General features: G+C 44.3%; 1 protein-coding gene across 6 annotated transcripts in view; it reads left to right on the top strand.

Moving 5' to 3' along the window:
- The window catches only part of DTNB (dystrobrevin beta), a 197035-nt gene that overhangs the window by 133950 nt on the left and 38897 nt on the right, over positions 1–24188 (top strand). For 4 of the 6 annotated variants that reach the window (XM_034060607.1, XM_034060605.1, XM_031046598.2 and 1 more), the window contains one exon: positions 4274–4294. The exons of 1 other annotated variant lie outside the window; for it this stretch is intronic. In XM_034060607.1, the coding sequence (XP_033916498.1) occupies positions 4274–4294 (21 nt within the window). Of the gene's footprint in view, positions 1–4273; positions 4304–24188 lie in introns of those variants that run through there. One more of the 6 variants, XM_034060609.1, reaches the window with a different exon arrangement.

Below are 24188 nucleotides of genomic sequence, written 5' to 3'. Positions count from 1 at the left end.
CAGTGAGTGCTTTTTGAAAGCTTCCAGTCATCCAGATACTACCCTGTAAGAGCTGCAAAAGATCTGTAAATAAATCACTGCAAAGTGCTTTATTTATGTCATATAGTGGTAACTGGCTAATGAGAATGTAATGGGTAAATCCTCTCCTATGAAAATATATTGCATCTGTACAGGTCCTTTAGAAGCCAAACTTGTAATGCATTCAAATAGCAAAAACAGAATCATTTGGCAAGACCTCCTTTCCATGAAGTTATAATGCTTCGTATATTACTTATTAGTTGAGTCTTGTATCAGCATTTCTGGTACATTGAATAAATCAATGACAGGGTAAGAGCTTTCTGCTTATTTAAGTAAGTTGGTTTACATCTCATTTTGACTATCAGTGCAACAAAGCACATTCCAGCCCTGGGTATTCCAAGGTGTATTAAAAATTACCTTCTGTGGACTACGTAACTTGTAATTACTTGAAGAATCCCAGCCACATGCTCCCCAGGCCTGCTGATCTAAAAATAGGATTTCTAGTAGATACTTTTGAACACCTTTTCTCATTATTAGTGGAAAGTACTTCACTGTTTGCTGATAGAAACTACAAGGGGAAAGTACTATTAGTCAAATACAAAACAGAAATACTGATGCTTCTTCTCATATTGAGAAGTTTACCCTGACTGACAAGAAGCAGTATGCACACTCTTGGGCTTTGTTCTGTTTCTGATATTTGTGTTATTTTCAAATTGTCCTTTTCGGTGGTTCTAGCCCTGCCAGGGACTTTTTTTTTTTCTCACAGGATTTTAGCTTCTCTCATCATGTGGTGCACTTGGAAAATTTTCATTTATGATTTACATCAGCTTTCAGCTTGTATGTTTTTTTCCATTTTCTTATGGAATATTTTTTACATTTTTAATGCTGTCTTCATTTCACCATGTAGAGCTGGATTCATATTACCTAACTTTGATTATCTGAAATTCTAGTAACTCAGCTCCCTGTTCCTATGTTGGAAGGACAGAGTTGTTCTCTGGAGGTCCATCCATTTTTTGCACAGCATGTCATGCTGTGATAGCTGGCCTTAGAGCTGCCCTAAACTGTTTTGGCTGCTAGTGCCCCAGGTTTGTTCAAAACCCCATCCAGCCTGCCCTTGAACGCTGCCAGGGACGGGGCAGCCACAGCTTCTCTGGGCACCCTGAGCCTCACAGGGAACAACTTCTTCCTACTATCTGATCTAATCTCAGTCTCCCCTTTGTTAGGTTAAAGCCATTCCCCCTTGTCCTGTCCCTACAGGCTCTTGTCAAAAGCCCCTCTCCAGCTTTCTTGTTCACCCCTTTAGGCACTGGAAGCTGCTCTAAGATCTCCCTAGAGCCTTCTCCAGGCTGAACAAGCCCAGCTCTCTCAGTCTGTCTCCATAGCAGAGGTGCTCCAGCCCTCAGAGAATCTGTGGCCTTCTCTGGACTTGCTCCAACAGCTCCATGTCCCTCTTGTGTTGTTTTCCTGGAGCTGGATGCAGGACTCCGGAGGGGGTCTCAGCAGAGCAGAGCGGAGTGGGAGAATCCTCCTACTGATGGTGCACCACACTGCTGGTGATGCAGCCCAGGACACAGTTGGTTTCTGGGCTTAAGCGCACACTGCTGGGTCATGGTGAGTTTCTCATCAACCTTCCTAAGTCCTTCTCTTCAGGGCTGTTGTCACTCATCTCCACCTGACCTGTGTTTTGTAAGTTCTGGTTGTTCACCATTGACTGCTGTCATTGATATCTTCTGCTGGGTGCACTTATGAGACCCCAGCTGTATCTATCTGGGTGAGATCATGAGTGCCAGAGAGCATTCCTTGGAGAGGCCCTCACCTACCTGCTCTGTTGCTGGTGTGGTCACTGACATGCCCTTGGATCAGAGCTACCAACATTTTTTCAAACCATCTGCAACCACCACCCAGGGGTGGTGACATGGCTGGAGCCATTCCTGGGGGTCAGTTTGGATTAGGCCATCCAGGTTGGGTGAGAAGGTGTTTTAACAGCACAGATGTGTGCAAATCATACTGGAGAACAGTTGCAGGGTTTAGTTTAATACTATAACCTCTGAGTCTGCAGGGCTGGTGCAGTGGCTGATGCAGGGCTCCCCGTTGGCTGCCAACCTTGTGTCCTCTAGCCACTCCAGCCAGCTTTTGGTTAAGCAGATAGCCCTTTGCATGCAAAAGGCATCCTGTCCATCTGGGAAGAACAGTGCCTGTCAGTACTGTCATCAGCAATTTTCTCCCAATATTTTTTATCTCCTTTTCCTCATCCTGGCTGTTGGCTTCGCTTCCCTTTCTTCCTGAAGTCTTCAGTAATCACCTAGTGCCATTAGCTGGCTCTCTCCTAATGTGTAGTCTGCAGTGGTGAGTGAGTGCCTGCCTTCTTGCAGGGCTTTTGCTTTCAGCTGCATAGGTATTCAGCAGACATATCCCGTTTCACTTTTTCCATTTCCTCAATGGTAATTTCCTCACTAGCTGATTTGATGATTTATCTAATAACTCCTTAGTTCTTCTAGCAAAGGTTCATGCCTCTTGAGGTGGTTTTTTTTTCACATCTGTAGTTAATGCTAGAGCCTAATTTTTCAAACTAACAACTTTTTTGTAGGATGGAGATCATTTAAGATCTTTTTGCTGACCTAGCTCACCATCTGGTCCTGCTAGTCCCAGTGCTGATAGGAAGAACAACTGGAAACATGTGAGAGTGTGGGGAGGACAGCATTGGCCTTCAATGTTGATGTTGATCCATGCTTGAGTGAAGCCATCCCACACATCTGCTACAGCAGAGTCTAAATACACACCTGAGAGAACTCCAGGTCTTGGGAAAAAAAAGAAAAAACAAAAGCATCTGCTCAGAAATATGGAATTCTCTGCAGTCGATCCCAGATATCTCTATAGTGCCCACAGTGCACAGCTGGGAAAACATCTTTTAGTACAGTGGTGAGAAGAAGCTGCTCTAAATTAAGGGGCAGGTTCTGGTTATCCTGCTTGGACAGGAAATAAATGAGGCAAGGTGGATAAGTCAGTTCATGGATGCCAAGGCCAGAAGGAGCTTTTATTCCATAACCTGAATTTCTGAGGAGACATGCTTACCAGTGGTCCTGCTGCCCCTGCACTGTCAGTCTGTGCAAAGCCACTGTCAGAGGGAATGACTCTTGTTACCCTGAAAAAGCTGTAACTGCTATTTCTGCATAGACGAGAGTCATCAAAAACATGCTGCCAGCCTCTCTTTTAATGTGCAGTGCTTCTGCCCACACCACAACAGCTGTGCTTCTCCATACAACCAAGGGTGCACAACATGAGCCCTCAGGGCTCATAATGGCGGCTATATCTCTGAAGAGAAAATCTATGAAAACCTCTGAATTGTGAAGGAAACTCTTGACTATGTGATATTTTGCTCATTCCAAGGAACGTTCATGTAGTTGAGATGGCTGTGACTTCACTGTCCCAGAAGGGTCACAGTGGATGTTGTTTCAAAAGTGGAGAAATTAATTCATATTTCACCCTTTTTCATCTTTCAAATTAGTAGTGATCCATACTGACAAATGTTGCATTGCAACAATGGGATTGTTTTCTCTGCATCTCTTTCCTTGCATCTTTAGTGCTTTTGCCTCCCAGTTTCTTCCCTCCCATTCCAGACCCGGCTGCCTCCAGCTTGCTAATTCACCATTGTGAATCCCATCTGCAGAGGTTGTGGTATGCCCAGTGGTAACAGGAGCTCTCTGACCAAAAAGGTGATATTGTGCCTCTCAGGCTAGGACAGTTTGGGTCTCTGTGACAGCAGATTTGAGCACACAGGGAACCCAATGCCATGCAGCGGTTGTGCACTCCAGATGGTATTTCTAGGTGTTAAGAGGGTGGTGGACTGATATTTCTCGCCTTGAGAACAGCTAGAGAGGTAGTTCTGAGTACAGGGTAGGAAGAGAAGCCAGTAAAGGTCTTGTGTAAAAGAAATACATCTGTTGGCCTGTCCTATATCCAAGATATCCATGCTGTCATATCCATCCCATGTATTCCACTTTTGCCAACACTGAAAGCCATTTGAGATAAGAGTCTTTTTTTGAGCACGGAATAAATGACATCTTTGCTTTCCCACCACAGCTGTTGTGTCTAATGCCCTTGTTCCCTTTCATGTCTGCAGATGTTTCTACAACTTGCTATGCACTCTTTTTCCATTGGATCTGTTGTGTATTTTGTGTGTATATGTATCCTTTTCATATGGTAATTAATTTATCCTGTTTCTCTCTTCACCTTTTTCTTTTGCCAACATTTATAGGAAGAAGAGCAAAAGCAGGCAGTAAGTTGACTTCACTTTATAGGTGACCTAACTCTTTCTTTGTTTCTGCATGAAACCAATTTTATGTTAACTGGATTGTATGCAAATAATCCATGGGAATGCGGGGTCTTTCTCACTTGCAAATTTGAAAACAACCTTCATCGGTTTCCAGTAGAGCATGTTTTTGTGTATGTCTTTAAAGTTACTCCTGTCTCCCTTTCAAATTAAGTTTATTGCCATGGGTGCACAACTGGTGGCTGTATTCATTAGTTTTTTATAGAATTGTGCATGACCATCCAGGGTTGAAAATGTGGATTCTCAGCTGGCTTCATAATTTATCTTGTTGGAGATTCTTTGGAGTATTTTACACACTACAAAAAAGCTTTCTTGTCTCTTCAGAAATCCTTTAATTTGCCTCCTCGCCACATACAAGTCCATGCATGAAAACTAATTAATGACTTAATAATATTCTGGGCATGAATCCATATCATTCAATCATGATATAGTCTCCTTGAATTAGTCCCAGTATGCTCATTGTAAACAGGACAAGGAAACTAGTAAGAGACAAGAATGCATTTGCTTTGTTACACATTTTCATTTTCTCTGCCCGCCTGTTACAATCCGAATCCTGTGTCTATTTCGGAATCCACTCCAGAGGGAGCCCTTTTGCTTTTCTCAAAAATAGACAGATGTTCAATATCTTCTCTCCAGCAGAACAAATTTTCAGCATTTTTGAACATGGTTTTCTTTATACACATAGAATTAATGAAGGTTAATCCTGTGTTTTTCATTGTTGGGGGGTTTATAAATGTTGTGTATCAGATACTCAGATATTGGATATATGAATTGGAAATTCTAGTGACTTATTTTTTGTAAGGAACTATGTATGTTTGGGTAGCTTCTATTGCTGAAACACTTCAGGTCTACATGTGCTGAAATTGGCTTTTGGTGACTCCCAGATGGCCTTTTATTAAAATCCTGTCATCAGTTTAACAGGAAGATGGTGGTAAGTGTGTATCTCCTCTTGGAGCCTAGCTCATCTTTAGTTTATCCTGCCAGTGAAGTTTGCTGAGGCACCTTGTAGAAATTCTTTGGCTTAATGAAGGGACCAGATTGCAGCACGTGGCAGCAATCTTCAAGGAATTTCCTGGAGGAAGGAAAACACCCAAGACACCACCATCCATGTATTCCAAATTCTAAGTGTGCAAGTGGAATGCTGTATTGTATGTCATTCTTTTACCCAGCGTCATTGCTAGGAGTAACCATCTGCATGGAAATGCAACATTATATTAGCTTGTTTTTCCTGTGCTGTTCATCTGGATTATGGAAATAGAAAAAGGGTAAATATGAGATCAAAGGAAAAATTCACCCGATTTTACCTCCTTCTTTCCCTGGAACATTCTGTTCATAGGAGGATAAGAGAGCAAAGACTGCTAAAATAATGTCAACATAGTGACATTCTGTCTAGTCCTATTGGCTTTCTTTGCCTGAAAGGGTGCATTGCTGTCTCATGTTCAGCTTCTCTGCAGGACCTCAACATCTTTTTCTGCCAACCTGTTTTCCAGTGTGTCAGCCCTCAGAGTGCACTTGATGCACAGTTATTCCTTCCAGAAACTTGACTTTACACCCCTTGTTGAACTTGATGAGGTCCCTGTCTGCCCATTTCTCCAGTGTTTCAAGGCTCCTCTAAATGGCAGCACAACCATCTAGTGTATCATCTACTCCTCCCGGTTTTGCAATGTCTGCAAACTTGTTGAGGGTGCATGATATCCTCTCATCTAGGCCTTTACTGAAGAAATTAGATGGTACCGGCTGTAGTATCAAACCTCGAGGCTCGAGGCACACCACTGGTAGCTGGCTTCCATCTGGACTTGGTGTGGCTGATAACAAACCTACACATCACACACTGAATTGGTGTCTGCACAGTTCTGGAAGTTCTGTATCTGTACACTGTTCTGTATCTCTGGCTTGAAGACCAGAAGAACTTATTGGACCATACACTGGCTTCAAAATGTCTTCAGGACCTCATGATCATCCATCTACTTGAATAACAGAAATACTTGAATAAGGGGCTGAAGACCTGTGAGAGCATGGGATGAAGAAACACAGCCAACTGAAGAACTTTAAAATTATTATCAAACATCCCACTGTCCTTTAGAACCTCTACCAGTTTTGGTGACTCTAGAGTCATATCTTCCCTCCCCATGTGTTTAAAACCCTGCAGTAGCTAGGAAAAGGTACTGATATTCTGTGTGCTCAGCCAGCCCTATCCTTTTGTCCACAGGCAAGCGTCTTGGAAAAAGAAGCTAAAGGAGAAGGGCCTAGTCTGGTTAGTATCTCACAAAGGTTTACGACCTAGTCCAGAAACAGCAAGACCATGTATGAGGGAAAACATGGAGCACCATCTAGATTCTGTGGAAGAGAAAGCCCAAGTGTCTCAGTGATCTGGAGTGATGATCCTCTCAACCATGAGAACCTCTCAGCCATTGAACCTCTCAATCCATGAGATGGATTGATCATATGGTGGCAACATGAGTTTACATGAAGGGTTAAGGTAAATAGTAGACAGAATAATGATCACTGGTTCAGGACTGACAGCACGTAAGAGCAGTAGCATCAGCATCCTTTTAAGGAATCTCTGATTTCCCTTCACTGCTAAGCCTGACACTCCCCTTCTGCCTTCTCCATATTTCTAGTAAGATTTACAGAGATTGGTGGAAGAGGATCAGCTTTCTTGACCATGTTCAAGCAAAAAAGTCTTCCTGAACAAAAAGCCATCTTTTCATTCTGCATTTATGTAAAACAACATACACTGTATTCCAGGGGCTGAAGGTGTTCAGGTTATCAGGGCCATTTTGAGTGGCTTGGCTGTCACCATGATCCAGCATTCCACCTCATGCAGCAAGACACTTAATCTGGTTTGTTCATGTATCTGCAACCAGAGTGATAGCGTGTCTAAGCATTGAGTGGAGATCTTTGCTGCTCCTGGGAGGCTAATAAGAAGTTACTTGGCTGCTGAGATTACAACCAAGTGCCTACAGAAAACTCTGATATCTGACTTTAATCTCCAGCAAAAGACTAAGTGAGTGCAGTGGGATCTGAGAGACCAAACTCCAGTCACAAACATGTTCTCAGAAGGCCCAGAAGCTCTGTGTCTCTTGGCCAGTCTTGGTCAGAAAATCATGGCAAGCTATAAGGAGTTTGTGTCAGGAGAGAGACACTATTTCTGATCCTGGTATTTAAAGAAAGCCCAATAACTTCCATGTTCCATGTTCAGAGCTGATCTCCTATCAAGATTTTGAAAGTTTCTGTCTTTCCCATGCAGGACTGCCCCTTAGAATCAGTGGCCCCAGTCCTGGTCACACCCTTGCGGAACAGTGTATTGTGTACAGATATTATTCCAGTAATGGAATACGAAGCCACATGGTATTCATAGTTCACCACACTATTCTCTACTACTGCTAAGACTGTTGTGTCCCAGCTAATAAAGATCTTTGCCAGCGTAGATCTTAATTTACAACAGGATCGTTTTCATGTCACAGCTGGTGAGAAGCTTGAATAATCTGCTAAATATTAAAACCTCTTTGTTTTATAGTCCAGTGAACAGCCATTGAAGCTGTGCTGTTCAATATTGAGAAAAACGTTAAAGGAATTCAGAAAGATGTACATCACATGTATAGTGTCTTTGACGTGTAGAACAATTCATACAACAAATCCAGAGGAGCGTCAAGCGCTCATACTCCAGCACAAGAACTTCTCTAATGCTGAACAGGCACAGGAATGACTTCACAGCAGAGGAGCTCACATGGGAGTGTTTAAACACTGGAATGGAAATCTTTTCCTTTCAGAAGATGGTGAGAACCATATGACACAGCAGAGCAGATTGGGCTCATGAATTTTGAGGTTATGTTACCAATCAGAAAAAGTGGACACTCTCTCACCCAACAGTCCTCATGAAGTCATGGAAATCATGGGAGGGTTGTTCCTTAACCCCATGGAGAGGAGTCAGGAGTTCTCACTTTCCTCCCATCATTCAGATTCAGAGCATAGCAATAATAGATATCTTTCTGTCAGCTTGGGAAGTGCAAGGGCAGCAGTGCACGTTCCTTTAATGAGGTGAGCCACCTTAGCCAACAGCTTTAGCAAAGCTGAGCCTAGACAAGAAGCTAGGTTGAGACTTATGTCCTTTCCCAAGAGATGTAGAAACCTGTTAGTGGGAAATTCCTAGCCTTGAAGGGCTCTGTAATGATTGAAGAAGTCTCATCATGTAGATATCCAAATCTCAGACTGCTGTTCAGTTCTGCATCCATTTTTGCATCAGCCAAAGGTCCTGTACACCTTTCAGAGTGGATTGCTTATGCTATCTGGGTGACTCTTGCCATCACATACTGATGCATTTTAACGAAACTATGAAGAATTCCTCCTAATGTTTCAACACTGGAAGTCAGCTTCTTACACTGCATGGCCTCATTCATCTGCAGGGTGTGCCTTTGTCTCTGGGGATGATTAGCAGGCTCTCAGCATTGATGGGCTATGTCTGCCAGCTGTGTAGCTAATAAGACCCAACTTGCTTGAATGACATTCATTTATACTTGTAACTGAAAAACTTTTCTGTAATGAGTAGAAGACCACCTTCTGGAGGGTAGGATTGAACACCCTGAGTAGCATAATGTAGAATAAGACTAAACTGCCTATTCAGGATTAATTTAAGGAAAGAACCAAATCAGGTTGCCTGTTCTTGCAGCTTTAGATACTGTAAATTATCTTGTACCAGTGCCAGAAATACTCCTGCCTATGGTTCAACTCACTAATAAAGGAAGGCATCATTTTAGAATAAAACTTTGAGTTGGTGCCTCAACAAAAAGAGACATATTCATGGGCTTCCTGCAGGATATCAAACCTAGAAAATCTCAAGAGAGAACCATTTAGATGTTACAAATTTAAAGTCGTGTGGGGAAACAGACCTTCGTACTTACAGAGTGTATCTGTCAGTAGATATTTTGGAAAGAAAGGCTGGGTCTGTGCTGATACAAGATATCGGAGGTAAAGAAGACCTTACCCGGCTTTTTATAGTTGGCAGCACTGCCCCTAGCAGATGACTTTTTTTGGATATGAGGAGGAAGGTTTGGCAGGGAATAGCCATGGATACATGTCAGGATTACTGCTTTTGGAAGTCTGTTTGCTCTGATGGATTTCACTCTTCTTTGGTGGTTGAGTGTCAGGTAAGAGACAAATCCCAGAACCATGAGATGATGCTTCCTATCACAGTGTCATGGAGTACGGAGGCATGGAGCTGATGTCTGCAAAAGACCTGGTTTCTGTCTGCAGAGAGAGAAAACCCCTCTCCACACCAGTGGAGCATTAGTGAGTTCTCCAGGCTCACACTGCCCTGCCCTGCCTGTTTTGCCATCTGTGTTGAGCTCAGCAGGCAGAGCTAAGAGGATTGAGCGTGGCTCACTCAGCAGCAGAGCAAAGTAAATTGCTGCTTTTCTTTCTGATGCTGTATCTAGCAGATAATGGAGGCCAAATACTGTGGAAGTCTGTCAGAGCATTCCTGAATAAACACAGACCAGCAGTGGCTGGATCTGGTAGCTTCACATATACCTACTGCTGCAGGGGAGCAGTGGAGAGGTGCAAGAGCCTCTCCTGATGCTTGCCTGGGGACTGGGTGGCCTGGTGCTGTCCATCCAGGGGGATTTAGTCATCCTGTCCCATGTCAGAGAGCACACAAACAGCACAAGGGAGCAAATGCTGTCAAATGAAGTAAAACAGTAGAGAGCACATAGGTGTTTTTAATCCTGAACTGTACTAAACAGAGATATTTTCCAAAACTGCAGTTGAGAAAGCTGTCAGGGAGGAGCATGGTTTTTCCTGTGCTCCCACTGTCTCACAAAGAGGTAACTGCCATAAGGCAGGATGGTTTCTGCAGAGTCCCGCTCCATTCATGCCTTCCCTGAATCACATTCCTCTGTACTTAATCATGTTTTGGATTGCACAGCTAGAAACAGGCAGGAGTTTGTTCAGTTTCTTGTCTTCCAAGTCCTGCCTTCACTGAGAAAGACGTGTGCCAAGTTCCAACTTTTAAGCCACTTCCATTTTTAACAAAACTTTGTGCAAAAACATTGCGGCCACACTTGCTTTGGACTTGGGGAGAAAATGCACTTATCAGTTTTAATGTCCTTCAAAACTAGCTGAAGGGGTTGAGTTTATTTTTTAAACAGACCCTTTGTCAAGGAGCTGCCCAGCATGAAAATTTTTCAATTTTTATCTCCTAGAGGTTTCTGTTTATTGGAAGCTTTTTTGTTTTAATGTGTGTTATTTGTGTAAAGAGGATCAGAAATGAAGCAGTGTCAGAGCATTTACACCAGGATGTGCAGTACTTGCAGCAATTCCTATAGATCTATTGTGGGTGGTTAAAAGGAAAGTCAAAGCTCAGTCGTGTGTCACGTGTGCTCAGAGGGCTCCAGGAGCCTTGAGAGCGCATTTCTGTATTCAGTGTATTCTCTCCCTCTTTATGATGTCCCATTTTGATAATAATAAATTTGAAACACAGCGGCTGTAGGAGAGCAGTGTCCTGTCTTGGAGAAGGCACGTCTGCACCCCTGGACATGGCAGCTCTGCTGTCTGCTGACTGTGCTGGCGGTCAGCTGTAGTGGAAGGGAAGGTGTTGAAATGTGTTTCAGTCAGGTGGAAAGACCAAGGCACTGGTTCACACATTGCTTTGGATTGGGTTCCTACCTGCAGGCTCCTGAGTCGTTGCAGAAATTATAGGGGCATCCCATCCCAACAGACACTCTGCTAGGGGAGTGGGGGCAAGGGGCACAGCTTTGGAGGGAGGTTGTTTGTAGGAAACTGTGTGAAAGCTATATTTAATTATAATGTAGCCCTTGTTTTGTAGGTTTCTTAAGGAGACAGATTAAATACAGGCAGTCCCCTTTATTTCTGCTGTGGGCTCGGAGTGCCCCAGGCACCAGAAGAACCCAGGTCTTGCAATGGTAGAGGCAGCCTCATGTCCTATCACAGTGCCAACCTCCCTAATGCAGGTTCTGCCAGCTCCAGGATAACTCTAGAAGATCTGGTGGGGTGCTCCTGCACTTCCAGGAAGCCCAGAGTCTCAGGGGCTCCTTTAGACTGACAGAAGGGAGATTTAGATGAGATACGAGGCAGACATTTTTCCCTGTGAGGATGGTGAGACCCTGGCACAGGGTGCCCAGAGAAGCTGTGGCTGCCCCATCCCTGGCAGTGTTCAAGGCCAGTTTGGATGGGGTTTGGAGCAACCTGATCTAGTGGCAGGTTTGGGGGACTGCAGCGAGATGAACAAACTTGATCTTGCCCGATCAAGAGGAGTCTGTGGATGAAGCACTCTATAGACAGATAGGAAAAACCTCATGCTCGCAGGCCCTTGTTCTCATGGGGGACTTCAACCACCTTGATATCTGTTGGAGGGACAGTATGGCCTGGAACAAACAATCCAGGAATTTCCTCGATTATGTGGAAAGCAGCTTCCTTCTGCAAGTAACAGAGGAGCCGACAAGGAGAGGTGCCCTGCTTGACCTCGTGCTCACCAACAGGGAAGTGCTGGTTGGAAATGTGATGCTCCAGGGCAGCCTTGGTTGCAGCAATCATGAGATGGTCAAATTCAAGGTCCTCAGGACAGTGAGAAGAGTGTGCAGCAAGCTCACTGCCCTGGACTTCAAGAGGGCAGACTTTGGCCTCTTCAGGAACCTGCTTAGTAAGGTTCCGTGGGATATAGCCCTTGAGGGTAAGGGGGCCCAAGACTCTTGGTAGATATTGAAGGATCACCTACTGCAGGCTCAGGAGTGTTGCATCCCAACTAGAAGGAAGTGCAGCAGGAGGGCCAGGAGACCTCCTTGGATGGATAAGGAGCTGCTGAGGAAACTTCAAAGGAAAAAAAAGGCTTATAAAAGGTGGAAGCAAGGACAGGCAGCCTGGAAATAATACAGCAATATTGTGCGGGAAGCTAGGGACCAGGTTAGGAAAGCTAAGGCCCAGTTCGAATTAAACTTGGCTAGGGATGTTAAAGATAACAGGAAGGAATTCTAGAAAGGATTCTATTTATAGCAAATAAAAGACAGGCTAGCGACAACGTAGGCCCCCTCTGGAAGTTATCAGGAGAACTGGCTACCCTGGATTTGGAGAAGGCTGAGGTTCTTAATGACTTCTTTGCCTCAGTCTTCACTGGCAAATGCTCCGATCATACCACCCAAGTCTTGGAAGGCACACACATGGACTGTGAGAATGAAGACCTTAGGCGCACTGTGGGAGAGGATCTGGTTTGAGACCATCTTAAGAACCTGAACATCCACAAGTCATAGAATCATAGAATAGTTAGGGTTGGAAAGGACCTTAAGATCATCTAGTTCCAACCCCCCTGCCATGGGCAGGGACACCTCACACTAAACCATGCCACCCAAGGCTTCGTTCAACCTGGCCTTGAACACTGCCAGGGATGAAGCATTCACAACCTCCCTGGGCAACCCATTCCAGTACCTCACCACCCTAACAGTAAAGAATTTCTTCCTTATATCCAATGTAAACTTCCCCTGTTTAAGCTTGAACTCATTACCCCTTGTCCTGTCACTACAGTCCCTAATGACGAGTCCCTCTCCAGCATCCCTGTAGGCCCCGTTCAGATACTGGAAGGCTGCTATGAGGTCTCCACGCAGCCTTCTCTTCTCCAGGCTGAACAGCCCCAACTTTCTCAGCCTGTCTTCATACGGGAGGTGCTCCAGTCCCCTGATCATCCTCGTGGCCTCCTCTGGACTTGTTCTAACAGTTCCATGTCCTTTTTATGTTGAGGACACCAGAACTGTACACAATACTCCAGGTGAGGTCTCACACGAGAGCAGAGTAGAGGGGCAGAAAGTCCATGGGACCTGACAAAATCTATTCGCAGGTCTTGAAGGAGCTTGGAAATGAAGTTGCTAAGCCACTGGCCATCATATTTGAAAAATCATGGCAGTCAGGTGAAGTTCCTGATGACTGGGAAAGGGAAATATGACCCCTATTTTCAAGAAGGGGAAAATGGATGACCCAGGGAATTACAGACCAGTCAGTCTCACCTCTGTGCCTGGCAAAATCCTGGAGCAGATTCTCCTGGAAGGCATGCTAAGTCACATGAAAAACAACAAGGTGCTTGGTGACAGCCAGCATGGCTTCACTAAGGGGAAATCCTACCTGACCAAGTTGGTGGCCTTCTATGATGGGGCTACAGAACTGATGGACAGGGGTGGAGCAGTTGACATCATCTACCTGGACTTGTGCAAAGCGTTCGACACTGTCCCACATGACATCCTTGTGTCTAAAATGGAGAGACATCAATTTGATAGGTGGACCACTCAGTGGATAAAGAATTGGCTGGATGGGTGCACTCAAAGAGTTGTGGTCAATGGTTCAATGTCCAGCTGGAGACCAGTAACGAGTGGTGTCCCTCAGGGATCAGTGTTGGGACCGGTCTTGTTCAACATTGTTGTCAGTGACACGGACAGTGGGATTGAGTGCACCCTCAGCAAGTTTGCCAATGACACCAAGCTGTGTGGTTCTGTTGATACGCTGGAGGGAAGGAATGACATCCAGAGGGATCTTGACACACTTGTGAGGTGGGCTGATGCCAACCTCATGAAGTTTAACCATGCCAACTGCAAGGTCCTACACCTGGGTGGGATCAATCTCAGGCACAGCTACGGGTTGGGCAGAGAACAGATTCAGAGCAGCCCTGCAGAGAAGGACTTGGGGGTGTTGGCTGATGAGAAAATGAACATGAGCCAGCTTCAGTGTGCGCTCAGCCCAGAAACCAACTGTATCCTGGGCTGTATCAAAAGGAGCGTGACCAGCAGCTTGAAGGAGGTGATCCTGCCCCTCTACTCTGCTCTTGTGAGACCTCACCTGGCGTATTGTGTGCAGTTCTGGTGTCCTCAACATAAAAAGGACATGGAGCTGTTAGAACAAGTCCAGAGGAGGCCACGAGGATGATCAGGGGACTGGAGCACCTCCCGTATGAAGACAGGCTGAGAAAGTTGGGGCTGTTCAGCCTGGAGAAGAGAAGGCTGCGTGGAGACCTCATAGCAGCCTTCCAGTATCTGAAGGGGGCTGTAGGGATGCTTGGGAGGGACCCTTTATTAGGGACTGTAGTGATAGGACAAGGGGTAACGGGTTCAAACATAAACAGGGGAAGTTTAGATTGATATAAGGAAAAAATTCTTTACTGTTAGGGTGGTGAGGCACTGGAATGGGTTGCCCAGGGAGGTTGTGAATGCTCCATCCCTAGCAGTGTTCAAGGCCAGGTTTGACAGAGCCTTGAGTGATATGGTTTAGTGTGAGGTGTCCCTGCCCATGGCAGGGGGGTTGGAACTGGATGATCTTAAGGTCCTTTCCAACCCAAACTATTCTATGATTCTATACCATGGTTTGATGACAGGACGGGAGCATAGAGCCAGCTCAGACGTCATGATGTTCCCCAGCAAATAAATGTGGAGATTGTGATAACTGCTGCAGAAATGGTAGCTTCGCTCAGACTTAGCCTGGGTCTGACCTGCTGGGACTAACAGTTCCATTAGAGTTCAGCTGCTTCCTGCAGAACTCCGAATGCCATCGCACAGCGCTCACTTCTTAGACCCCAGCATTTGTTAGCAGGGCCACCATGTCATGCCAAAGCACTAGTCAGAATGCAAGATTATCATATATTCAAGCCTGAACTTACTGTGGTAAGGTAGAGGTTCCATGGGAGCAGTGCTTGAGCTGATAACCACCACCAGATCTGAGCTGTTTAGCATCTTTGACATGAACAAGCTGTAGTGTGGATGATGTCCCAGAGCCCGCAGAGTAAGAGCAGTATCTTGGACGTCTCCAGGCATGGGCTGTTGGTTTGGGCCATACCAACAACAGCTTTATTCTACAAGTGACTTAATATGAGAAATCTTGGTTCCTGGCAGTTTAGTAATATTTTTCAAATACCCAGCTATAGTTGTCCAATACCCAGGGTTCAGCTTACAATAAGCTGTCTTTGGCAGCAAAGGCAGCTTGAATCATTCCTTTTCCCATGCCAATATTCCCTGCTCCAGCATTTATGTTCATACAGTTTTTGAGGGTTCAGACCACAAATCAGAGCACTGAAATCATCCCACTTACACACAGCATTCCTAGAAACAAGGTGAAGCCAGAAGCTCTTGCAACTTACACCTCCATTGACCTTGCATCAGGTCTTCAAGAAGTGCCAGTCCAAACTGGCAGAGCCTGGATGGAATTCCTGAGGTTGATCTTTTTTTAAGCACCTTGGCAGAAAACAGGTAGTGAGCACCTGTGGTTCAGGAAAGGGGAAGCAGCAGATACCTGATAGTTTCTGTAACAGCAGATCAGAAAAAAGGTTATAAAAGCTGACAAGCAATGTCTCCCCAGAGACAGTGATTATTTAGAACCTTGAATTCAGTGCTTAGGTTTATCCTGTAGGAATATTTCCTGTAGGTACTGGTCACTGTTAAAGGTCTCATGGGCAAAGTGAGAGTAGGAGTATTTTTTTTGTTGAAGATATTCTCCCACTTACGTGGGTGTTTCTGTCCTTTGTCACTTGTTCACGAGAATTCACTGTGGTGTGTTGGTGGTGGTTTTCATTGCACATAAATGTATCTGCCACAGCATTTGTTGCCATATTTCTGCATAGATATTCATGAGCCTGTAGATGTTGTGTTTCCATTGTGGAGATCTCATTAAGATGACTGGAGAAATGTACTACAAGGCTTTGCATTTGCTTTGGCAAGATCCAGTTTTGCTTGATGTTTGTTTAGTCCCTAAGAAATGTGGTGCTGATGAGTTTGGCAAAACACAAATCTAGAAGACAGAATTCTGGAATAATTTGGTTTAGAGTGTTTTCTTTGAGCACGGGTTGTAACTGTTTAGATGATTATCCTTGGAGAGTCCAGGATGTGAAATACTTATTGCATCCCTGCTGAATTTCATAGCCATGCTGACTCTTCTAAAACAATGTTTTCTTCACTTTGTAGTCAAGGACCTGCTCTAGTATGTAAATAAGCTTAAGTAAGCACCAACAGTGCATGTACACTCCTCCTTCAGGATACAATCCAGCATAATGCTTAATTCTCTACAATTTCTAGTTCCTTCTGCTGTGCTGCAGCACTAGGTTGGCACCCAAATGCAGCTGATCAATGCCATAAATAGTGGATATGCTTAGCTTTTCCATAGCACTTTAATCTTAACCAAACAACATGACCATACATTTTCACATCTTTCTGTATTATACTGAGTGTGTCCATTTCAGAGACAGGGAAAATGAATACTTTTTTAGATGTTCAAGACTATCCAACAAGATGTTGATGAAATTCAAATGAGAGCTGTTGCCTGTATCTTGGCTGTCACTTGTAGAAAGCATTGCTTCTCGTACACAATCTTGGAAAACATGGCAGGAGCCCATGTAGCAACTGCAGATGCCATAACTTCATCCTGATGGACTGCCCTCCCCACACCTCACAGGGTTGCCATCCACAGAGCTGACCTGTAGACATTCAGTAGGATGGAAGGTGTATAATGCTGTTAATGCACAGTAATTCAAATGCAGAGAAATTAATATTAAATGTGTTTGTGTGTGCATCTGTAATACTTTCTCTCCTATCATTATCCAAGCCTAGAAGGGTAATCAAAGCCACACGAAGAACATCTGGATCCAGTGTTGGTTTATATGGCACCTGGCCCTTATTAATAGTAATGAGGAAATGGCAGTTTGGGATTTCTTGACCTCACATGAAATTCATTTCACTGGGCAAAGGTTGCTAACAGATGGCAGCAATTTGGGGCTCATTTCATCATCTGTTACACAGACTTTATTGCTCTGTTTTGGCCCTTTCCTTTGTAAGGAGCTATCCCTTTTTCCACCTCATCTCTTTATAAGGGTTGTCTTTTTCAAAGGGAGTCCTGAAACATCTTGTTAAAGCATGTTATATGCAGCACAAGGATTTAGGTATGGTATGATACAACAAAATGATCCCTTTGAGCATAAATCACTCTTTTACTAACTGTGTTGTAAACTTTTATCTTTTTGAAGTTGGTAGTTTCTTCTGGGTTATTGGCCTCTTTCCAATTTGTTCTTTCTTTCTCCAGCCCACAAATACACTTTTGCACTCTGTCTTTGAGCAAATGAAAGAGCTATGGGAAGACACAACCCCATGACTGTTGACACAATGCACTGTCTCCAACCAGCATTTGTGTCACTGAAGTCTATTTAGAAATGTACCCCAGTGAGCTGCATGCCAGCAAACCCGCTTTTGAAGAGTGCATAGCACCTATAGAAGAGATTTGTATTTTGGCATCTACCTTGCTGTCACCATCCTTGGAATTGATTCAGTTATCCTTAGAAAACATCCCAGGCCAAGCAGCCAAGAAGAGATCTTTGGTCCAGTTTGTTCCTAGATTGGCTGGAAGGTGACCGGATGTCTTCCCTACTGGCCATGGAGTTAGTCGCCGAATGGGACCATTTGTAGTGCTCCTGAAAGGGTAAAACCTTTGAGGGTGTGTTTTGCTTTACTTTTGGGGGGATTTTTTTGTAGTTGCACCTGATTTGAAGCATGCTAGAAGTAAGATAAAAAAACTTAGAAAATACAGATGCAATGCTGTTTAGTATTAAAGTAATACTATGAATTCAAGACCTGCGAAATTATGAGGTTCAATATTTGCTTATTCAGATGTTATGTTAGGCGTTACAGTGATAGCTTCCTCTTGTATGGTGATGGCTACTGCACTGTGACAATACATATTTACAACCTAGCTATCAAAAAAATCAAAATACTTCACATAATCAAACACTGGTGTAAATATGACACTGTACTACAGAAAGGGGGGGAAAAAAGCGCATACCTGGAATCAATTTATCCTTAGTGCTAGATCAAAATAGTCTTACCTAAGAGCCTGATTATATGAAATATCTGTTCCAGCTGTAGATTTGGCCTTTCATGATGCTTTCAGACTGAAACCTCTTGGGGGTTTTATTTATCAAAGTGAAATGCAAGTTGTTCTAACTACTAAAATCATCATGTAATCCAAATTAGGTTTAGAGAGAAATGCTTGTATTGTATTTGTGATTTAGTCTGACTACTGTAAATATCCCTATAATTTTGCAGGCTTAAAGCAGATGTGCTTAAATCCACAAAGAATTAAAACAGCAGAGAAATAGAAAATCTTATTATTTGAACTAATGTAGTTTAGGAAAAACCCTGCTCATGTGGGTATTTATTTTCTTTTCTCTGTTGAAGCAAATTCACCAAGTGGGGGTGAGGGGGGTGCTTACTTTAGGAAAGATCTGAATTCAAGCAGCCTCCTGGGACTGAGTAAAAATAAAAGCAGCAGTTACCCATGGAACACTCAAGCCCCATCATCTGTACTCATTTGAAAACATGATGTGTTTGCTTCTAGCAGCCTTGGTTCTCCAGATCATTGGCAGTTTAATCCTGTGTTTCTGACAACATTAATGGGTTCATCAAATTAAATAAAATACAGAATTGCAGGAGATCTACATCTTGTAAGTTGGGTTACACTTATGAATGCTCTTGGTACTCATTTGTGTCAAGGTTAGACTGCTGAACATTACTGCATGTCCAGATGTCAGTCATGCCCCGTCTCCACAGGGCTGGAGCAGTTGTGGCAGCCTTGGTCAGTACTGCCCTCTTGGCAAGATCAAACTGCCAAATTCTTAGCTCCAATTATTTTTCTCAAAAATTCCTGCAGTCTTTCTGATCCACTGATTTGCAGCCTCCATAGCTGGCTTTGACCTGTTGGAGCTGGATGCTGACAGTCAGGTTCATGCCAGCCCAGCCTGTATCTTAGAATTATCAAATAACAGAATGGTTTGCATTGGAAGGGACCTTAAAGCTCATCTACTTCCAGCCCCCTGCCATCGGTAGGGACATCTTCCACTAGACCAGGTTGCTCCAAGCCCCATCCAACCTGGCCTTGAACACTGCCAGGGATGGGGCAGCCACAGCTTCTCTGGGCAACCTGTGCCAGGGCCTCACCATCCTCACAGGGAAGAACTTCTTCCTACTATCTGATCTAATCTCAGTCTCCCCTCTGTTAGTTTAAAGCCATTCCCTCTTGTTCTGTCCCTGCAGGCCTTTGTCAAAAGTCCCTTTCCAGCTTTCTTGTTGGCCACTTCAGTCACTGGAAGCTGCTCTAAGGTCTCCCTGGAGCCTGCTTTTTTCCAGGCTGAACAAGCCCAGCTCTCTCAGCCTGTCTCCATAGCAGAGCTGCTCCAGCCCTTGGAGCATCTTCATGGCCCTCCTCAAGACTCGCTCCGACAGCTCCACATCCTTCTTATGTAGGGGGCCCCAGAACTGGATATGGTGCTTCAGATATCCCTTTCCACATCTCTCTTCCTTAGTATAGGAAATTGGAAACCTCTGGTCCACAAGTCTCCCACTGCCGATAGTGGTAGAACTTAATCACCTTGATACCAAGGATATCAATTATCTTCACTATCCATTTCATATTAAAAGTCTTATTTCCATTGTCAAGAATGGTTGCAGACATTATGTCATCTGTGACGTCAGGAGTTGCCTCATAGTATCATCATCTCCTTTGACAGCAAGAGTAGCCTTTGGCAAAGGCCATCAGGAAGAAGCAGGCAGGAGCTCTGAGCTCCATTGTGTTCAGTCTCCTTATCAGGGATGCAATTGCCAAAGCTTTTGGTAGGTTTATAGCACAATTACTTGATGTAAAAATGAACATGAGCCAGCTTCAGTGTGCGCTTGCAGCCCAGAAAGCAACTTTATCCTGGGCTGCATCAAAAGGAGCGTGACCAGCAGGTCGAAGGTGATCCTGTCCCTCTACTCTGCTCTTGTGAGACCTCACTTGGAGTATTGTGTGCAGTTCTGGTGTTCTCAACATAAAAAGGACACGGAACTGTTGGAACAAGTCCAGAGGAGGCCACGAGGATGATCAGGGGACTGGAGCACCTCCCGTATGAAGACAGGCTGAGAAAGTTGGGGCTGTTCAGCCTGGAGAAGAGAAGGCTGCATGGAGACTTCCAGTATCTGAAGGGGGCCTATAAGGATGCTGGTGATGGACTATTTATTAAGGACTGTAGTGACAGGACAAGGGGTAATGGGTTGAAACTTTAACAGCGGAGGTTTAGATTGGATATAAGGAAGAAATTCTTTAGTGTGAGGGTGGTGAGGCACTGGAATGGGTTGTCCAGGGAAGTTGTGAATGCTCCATCCCTGGCAGTGTTCAAGACCAGGTTGGATGAAGCCTTGGGTGAGATGGTTTAGTGTGAGGTGTTCCTGTCCATGGCAGGGGAGGAATTAGATGATCTTAAGGTCCTTTCCAACACAAACTATTCTATGATTCTATGTGGTTGCATGTGATAAGAGATCAGACTTGATGTCTAGAAAGTCTTTCCCAGCCCTGTACTACCCTAAAAAGCAGCAGGTAACTGAAGATCATTAGATGAATTCATGATTTTTAGAGACTCTTTTGACAGTTTCATCATCAGTGAAGCCTCTTAAGAGATTTTATAGTACAGATATTGTCCAGCCATGCTGCTGGCCCCCAGGCTACCCACATTCAAATGGCTGGAGATCAGAGCTAAACTGTCTGCCAGGATTTGTGTCAGTACCACAGGGAAACCCATTTGCTGAAGAGCACCTTTAAAGGCTGGTGACCACAAAGGCCCAAGTTCTGTGTCCCTGTCTGCAAGCTTCCAGAGCACAATAGACAGTCACAGCTTTTATTTAATCTGGAATAGGGTGATTCTCTTCCTCTTAAAGCTGAGGTGGTAATGAAGGGCATAGGGGAGCTCTCAAGGCAGCTGGGTCAGACAGCAGGAGATAATTTGGAATCAAGAGCATCATGGAATGATGATGTACAATATCAAGGCTTCAGGCATTCGGTTTTTGCTAAGAAAAGGAATATAGGAAAAAGTCAAGATCGTTAAGGAGCTGGTGTTTATCAGCAGACTGTGTGTGCCAGTGTGCACTGTGCACTGCCTGCCTGATATCTCAGCTCCCTGCTTGCAGACCCCATGGGCCATTGGCTCAGCCAAGGCAGCACTTACTCTCACAGCATTGTAGGCAACTGCTGCTCTACCCACAGGGAAAAACCTAAAATACAGCAGAGATCATCAGTCTGTGTCATCAGCCGTGGTACATGCTGCTCAGCTGACAGCTCTGTGAATTGGATGCTGTTTTTGTGAACCATCTGAGAACGAAGGAGCATGAAATTTAAGAAACCTCACTGCTCATCCCGTGGCATCAGACACGAAGGGGCAGAAGCCATTGCCTGTGCCTCCCATATTCATTTATGTGCCAGTCTGTGCTTCTCATGATCCTTCTTCTCTCAAGTGGTGCTTCTTACATGAACCTGTTACAAAAAAGCATATGCTTGTTGCTGTAGATAGGAGCTGACAACAGTTTTTATTCCCGGTGGGTTTTTTTCTCCTGAAGAAGAAAGAGCTTTTGGGACTGGGTTGGCCTTTTTTATGTTTGACCCAAAAAGATGCAGAAAAAGGTGCCTGTCTCAGGTTTGGGATCATAATGCTTGGTTTGTTTCTCATTGTCCTCCAGCTCAGAACTGATATAGCCAGAATATGCCCTATTCCTGCTTTCCTGTGTAAGCTCCTGGAAAATATGAGGAACAGATCATATTATCATCATAGGGAATAAAATCTACAGGGACTTGCCTGCTCTTAGTCAGCAGAAATTTCCTATCAATCAGAAGCACACCACTTAAATTTGACCCCAGCCATCATTCTATGTTCTGTGCATGGGACACAGGGTGGTTCATCCTGCACTTCATGCTTCTCATGGTCAGCTGGATGATCAACCTGGGAGTTTTCCATTGGAAAACAGCCTAGAGAGGGAGAAGCTGCACAGGCTGTTTGTTGGGCCTCACTCCCCTACAGTGACAGGACTAAGCCTTTCAGATTATCTCCCTTCCTTTCGTGTCTTTTTGCAGCTCACTGAAAGGCCGCAGCGTCACATCAGAGGCTCTCGTGATGCGTCGTATTCCGTGTTTGTGTGTTATTAATTAGCTTGCAGGCCACTCCTTCCAAGGATCAAAGGAGCTGCGCCAGGACATGAGAAGCTTGCTTTTAAAAACATGCCTCCAGCAGCTGTAAGGCAATGGAGCAGCCCACTGCCTTTTTCTAAATGTATGGTCCTTGGTTTGCATCTCAGCAAACTTGGGAGAGCAGTTCTTCCATCTCAGATTCACACAGCAGCTGATGCTTCTACTCTTCATCCAGAGTAGATTCCACTTCCTCCTATTTCTCTTAGATCTAGTAAATCTTTCACTTTTTACTAAAGGTGTAAGTCCAATTCACTTTTTATCAGCCTGGGAAAGCATGCTCAAGGGATTCACACTGCCACATGCTCAGAAGAAAGAAGCCAGTGCTTATCCTGCCCTTGCAGGGGCTGCTGAATCCGTGTAAATTCCAGGAGCATCCTTCCCAATTGCCTAAGCCCACAGCTAACGTGGGCATCAGCCCTGTGCCAGGAACAGTGTCTTAGCCATGCCTGTGCTAAGGAGAGAAGATTATTCCTTTCCCATGCATGAGCACCCACCCGGAGACCCAACCTTCTCCCAGAGTGGCGCTTTCAATAGGTAAGTAACCATCCTCTCTTCTTCATCCAGCAATGCTGCCTGCTGTAAGAGCAGTGGCCAGGATGGCTGTACTCACCAAGCCTCTGAGCATCACTAATATTGCTGGGCAGGGGGAGGAGGAGGAGGAGTGAGGGATCTACTGCAAACAAACCATGACGAGGCGGCTTTACCAGCTCTTCTCTATGTCATCTCCTCACGCTTTTCTGCTTTTTGTGTAGGCCATTGCCTGTGGAGGCATATACCGAGGAGTAACTTCACGCGCAGATCATTTGATGAGGTTATTCATTTGTAAAGTATTTGCAGCACCCTTGCGTGGCAAGGCTTACAGACAACTAATCTGCATTTCTTATTGCTTCTTGTAAGGGCCAAATATGTTAAAAAAGGATGACAAATCCTTGAGAATTTTATAGGTAGCACACTTCAGAAAAGTAGTGAAAGTTGCTAAGTAACCAGCTGCTGCTTACCTATGAAAATTTATAAGACCATGGCTTCAAAGAGTGTGGAAATGACTAGTTACAGGCAGTGTAAGCCTTCCATTTTCTGCATAAGGCATAGATAGTTATCCAAAGAACTACAGATTTTAGCACAGCACAGCAATTTTTCTCAGTCCCAAAATAAATATTTATTTGTAATCCCAGTCTTCCTGAAATAGGTTTAAAACATTTGTTTTGATCATCTTCTACAGAAATTCATAATGTTACATTAGCAGTGAGATATGCTTCCCTTAAACCGTGTTCCTCATTCTGTTGTAGCCTACTCATCAAACACTTCATTTATCTTTTAATCTATTTTAACCACTTTACAGCTATTCAGAGGAAATATTTAGATACAGAAATCAAACCATGTACAGTTTTTATTATTCAGTGTTTAGATTTAAATTTATTGAGAGTAAAATCTGCATTTCCATATCCTTGTTAAGACTGTATTGGTTATGCTGGTCTGTGGTTGGTGAAAGATACGGCATTAGCTGATATGAACATCTCCACTGTTTAGCAAACTTAACTTTTGAAGGAGAAGACTGGAGCTTTGAGCAGTGTCTTGCTCAGGGTGAGATGGTATTGGCTTCATGGCACTGCACAGGACTCAAACACATGGGGTTTTAGGCTAGTTCATTGGAGAACTTTGGGTCTTAGTTTATGAGTCTAGTTCTCATTGGAAAAGGACTTTTGACAAGGGTCTGTAGGAATAGAAGAGGAGGGAATAGCTTTAAACTGACAGAAAGGAGATTTAGATGGGGCATTAGGAAGAAGTTTTTCCGTGTGAGGGTGGTGAGGCCCTGGCACAGGGTGCCCAG

Source organism: Melopsittacus undulatus, chromosome 3, assembly GCF_012275295.1.
Source record: "Melopsittacus undulatus isolate bMelUnd1 chromosome 3, bMelUnd1.mat.Z, whole genome shotgun sequence".
Lineage (NCBI taxonomy): Eukaryota > Metazoa > Chordata > Aves > Psittaciformes > Psittaculidae > Melopsittacus > Melopsittacus undulatus.
The sequence above is the reverse complement of the archived record's forward strand: the minus strand, read 5'-3'. Positions and strand labels throughout refer to the sequence as shown.